This window comes from Notothenia coriiceps, unplaced genomic scaffold, assembly GCF_000735185.1.
Source record: "Notothenia coriiceps isolate Sejong01 unplaced genomic scaffold, NC01 NC01_scaffold00009970, whole genome shotgun sequence".
NCBI classification, from domain to species: domain Eukaryota; kingdom Metazoa; phylum Chordata; class Actinopteri; order Perciformes; family Nototheniidae; genus Notothenia; species Notothenia coriiceps.
In genome coordinates this window covers 579,400-583,591 of record NW_011342671.1, presented here as the reverse complement: position 1 = coordinate 583,591, position 4,192 = coordinate 579,400, and the positions used below count along the sequence as shown (strand labels likewise).

The 4,192-nt window shown below is 43.0% G+C and overlaps 1 protein-coding gene across 1 annotated transcript in view; it reads right to left on the bottom strand.

The window, feature by feature from the left end:
* Positions 1-2,553: 2,553 nt before the first annotated feature.
* npepps (aminopeptidase puromycin sensitive) overlaps positions 2,554-4,192 on the bottom strand; it is a 17,009-nt gene continuing 15,370 nt past the window's right edge. Inside the window, exon 9 of the mRNA XM_010771419.1 lies at positions 2,554-2,733. Within this exon, the coding sequence (XP_010769721.1) occupies positions 2,554-2,733 (180 nt within the window). The remainder of the gene's footprint in view (positions 2,734-4,192) is intronic.

Here is a 4,192-nt window from a genome sequence, read left to right as displayed (position 1 = left end):
TCTTATTTTAGTAGAAGACATTGAAATCAACACTTAATACATAACATGTTTTTCAAGTATCATCCATCCCATACTTTGTATAATGCCAGATGTTGTTCTGAGGGGAACCTACTTTACGTTAAGTGGAAAACAGTTTTTGATATCTAAAACTGCAGAAAGGCACTTGTAAACACTTCATTTCAACCAGACGTGAAACCAGTATTTATGGGAATGATAACACATATCATCTTGAGTCTTATTTGAGTAAAAGATAATGATAACTGATCTGATCCTGTTTCTCTTCCAGACTGTCTTGGTTCCCGGTCCAGACCTGAAGCCCGGAGAGGAGTTCGATGCTCTCAACCATCAAGTTCCTAAACCAGAGGCGGTCCAGTGGAGCAAATAGTCCACAGGGTGGCGCTGCTCTTTACTTCAAACCTCAGTTGGACATTATAAGCAGCCATGCGCCAAATGCTGTTAACATTCTGTGTGTGGCTGGTTAGTTTGTCCACTCTGGCAGGAAGGCTGGCTTCCTTTGAAGGCTCTTATCTGTTTGACAAATGCTGCTGGCTGTGAATGGGCAGCAGGTGAGTTTAGGGATGAACAAACTACTGAGTCCTGCAGCCAATAGAATTGCTTCCTGCGCTGCAACTCGCCACACAACCGTCTGGAATACTAATACCAATAACAGCTGTTTTCTCCAATTGGTTTCACACTTTTTCATTTTGTTTTAAGACCAACTTAATGTGTTCATGTCAAAAATAAAATTCACAGACCTCAGGAAATTGAGTGGTTTATTTTTGTGATGAATACACTGCATGACCTCAGGGAAATACAAAAATAAAGTGTACCATCTGCGTGTCTTCACACCAGTAGATTTGAACGGATATGTCTATCAGAATAATCTTTCACAGAAGATATTGCATACAAAAGTGAAAACAAAGTGGACCTCTATGCAAATCAAGGAATGTGTTACAACAATACAGTTATTTTAAAAAAGTGACCACAAATTACATCTAAAAACACACAAACAGTTCTCACAAAACTAGGTCACTCTATTGACATAAAATTGGCAGGGATGTGTAAATAATGAGATCGCTGAATGTAAAAAAAAAAAAAATTGCATCTGCATGACACTGGAACAGATGTGCTGAAAAACACCTGCGTTTTACCAAGTGATGGAAAAGACATTTGATTTGTTACACCTACACAGAAGCCTGTATACATTGTTAGATTTATTTACCATGAAACCTCTTCAAACACAATACAGCTATTTCAAAGTTGCAATTGCCTCATGATTGAATGATTCCTAAAAAATACAACAGACATTAAAATGTGTGGCCATGGCTTATCCCGAAATGTATATAATTTAGATTAATTTGTCTCATTAAGTTTTACCAGCTATCTGCATACGAATGGAGTCAAACATACTTTTATTTCATATAAAAAAATATTAATGAATATTAGAGTGGTGGCAAACATGTGATAATGTATATAATATATTGACCAATCCCATTATCTGCATAGAAGACCTGTGTTGTTGACCAAAACATTACCTAGCCATTACTCAGCTAACAGGGGGAAGTCATGTATCTCCTTGAAACCAAGGATTAACCTCTAAAACTGACATTATTCGCAATCTGATTTATAAATTGGAAACGGGTCAGTTTGCCTGCAACAAAAGTGTACTGATGTTTTTTTGCAATCGCCGGACATCTAAAAAGCATGTATTTAATCACACTGTTCATTTAATGTTACTCTCATTTTCTCGCAGTACAAAACAATTAGGCAGTTTTAGCTCCACTGTGAGGGGTTACGTTTTTTAGCATATCTTGAGTTTATGGTGATTTTATGCATTGTTTTTGGCTTTGTCTGTTTAAGTCTTTACATCCTATTCTTTTGACTTCATCAAAAGTGAAGGAGAAACATTAAATATTGGCGTTTAGTCCTTAAATGGTCACTTAAGCAAACAAGTATGCATAGTTTTCAAAAATGTTCAATACTTCATAGACATGTAATGTACCATTTACACTTAACACATCTATTTTGAAAATATAATTTCCACAAAAGAACAAAATTAGACTAAATCAAACGGCTAATTATTCGTAATCTCAATAGATTCATTCGTCTTGCCCTGTATTTTTGAATGCCAGCACTAGAGACTTGTTTAATTCAGGTTTTTAACTAAACTAACTTTCACGTTACATTTAAAGTGGGGAATCAGAAGCAGGAACAAAAGGGACTCTATCTTAATGTCTTAGATGCCCTTCGATGAACCAGTGTCAGTCTGTAGTTCATTACTGGTTTAAAGAGGGACATTATGCAATGTGTACTTCAGCAAAAAAAAAAAAAGTATTGTCAGTCATGTCTGCACAACTAATTAGTCTCCAGCTTATGAAGGCGTTGTTAGCGAAAGCGCGAATGGACCTCAAATGGTATTTCCTGACCTGTAACTAACGCAGCCTTAAATTCTGTCGTTGATAAGCCTGCAGTACGCCTTATCCAACAGAAAGGGATTTCAGCTCTGCCGTCCTGCAGCGGGAGCTGATCGTGAGCTGACGCGCCCTTGTGTTCTCAAAAACAAGAGTTCCCCTTGGTGGTACCCTGAAAAAGTCGTTGAGGATCCAGCGAGGTCTCAGCAGGATCAGATGGGAACACTAGGCCTGTCAGCGAGCAATGCTGCATCGTCGTTCTTCGATCTTCCTCAGGGATGATTTTCAGCTCCCAGCGTAAGACGGTCTGAGGGTAGTTTGTCTGTGAAGGGAACCCGATCTGGCGTCATATCGCATCTGCCAGGAAGCAGGAGCATCTGTCGCCGCCCAGTTTGCTCTTTGGTCGCCCCGTCCAGACCTGTCACGCTGACATCTGGTGGATGTCTGCTCTAGCCCTGAGCTGTCTCTGCTCGCTGCTGATTTCATCGTGTTGGGTCACTTTTGAGTATAGCGACTTTTGTTTTCGGCAGGAGGTCTGTTATCCTTAGATTCCAAGGCGCAAACGATCTCCTGCGCAGCTGCCTGCCTTCCTTTTGTGACAACTTCTGTGTCCTCAGTATCCCCACGGACAAACATCTGGCCCTGTTGTACGCTGTATCGGTTGCTTCGTAGAACCTTTTGCTCTTGCTGTGTCCCGCATGATCAAACAGCTGTGCCGTTGGACGCGGCGGTAGTCTGGCTGGTCCTGTAGTACCTGTGTTGGCTCTGTCTGGTGTCCCACGACAAACACGTCTGCCTTTAGGCCGCCGCGGGGGGGCTTCTATTCTTGGTTCGTGTAACTGAGTTTGGCTCTTCTGTGGCTCCGTGACGAGGTGTGTTGAAAGAAGTGTGCATGCTTGTTTGACATGGTTGGGTATCATTCCCGGACTGTGATGTGAGACGAAGAGTCGTCTGTGTGTCTGTGAGTCCAGACAGAAAATCTGCGCGTGTTGGGCAGGTATCTTTTGGCTTGCTGTGGTAGAACCTTTCGGGGGATGCTGTCTCATGGTGTTCCCACGGACAGAAGCATGGCGGTGAACTTTGGATGCCTAGCTCGTTGTAGTCTAGTAAGAGACGTCTTGAGTCGCGTTCGTGGTCCCAGACGGACAAACATCGTGAGCAGCGTGTGTCTAGGTCTTGACATAGTCTGTAGGGTAATCGTTGTTGGGCTCTTCTGTTGTCGCTCGCCACGGACATAATCGAGTCGCCTTTCGTGTGGGTGCATTGCATGAAGTGGTCCTTAAGAATAAGCTCCTTTGGGGTCTGTCTTCTGTGTCTCAACGAACAAACATCTGGCCTGTTGAGGCTATCTTGCTTCTGTAGGTACCTCTTGGCTTCTTCTGTGTCCCACGGACAAACAATCTGGCCTTTATGCTATCGTTGCGTTCTGTAGTGTACCGTCTTGGGCTCCTTCTTGTGTCCCGGGACGGACAACATCGTGCCTTTACGGCTATCTTGCTCTATTGAGTACCTTTGCTCCCCTGTGTCCCACGGACAAGACGGCCTTTACGCTATCCTTGCTGTTTTGAGAACCTGTCTCGCGCTCTCGTGTCCCACGGACGCAACATCGCCTGTGTACAGCAGATATCTTGCTTATTGAGTACCTTTGGCGTCGCCTGGTCCCTGGACAAAACAGCTACCGTAACTCGTATCTGCTTTTTGAGAACCTTTGGCGTTCCTGGCCCATGGGACAAGCATCTACCTTTAATCGTAGTCTTGGCTGTTTGAAACCTTTGCTCTCG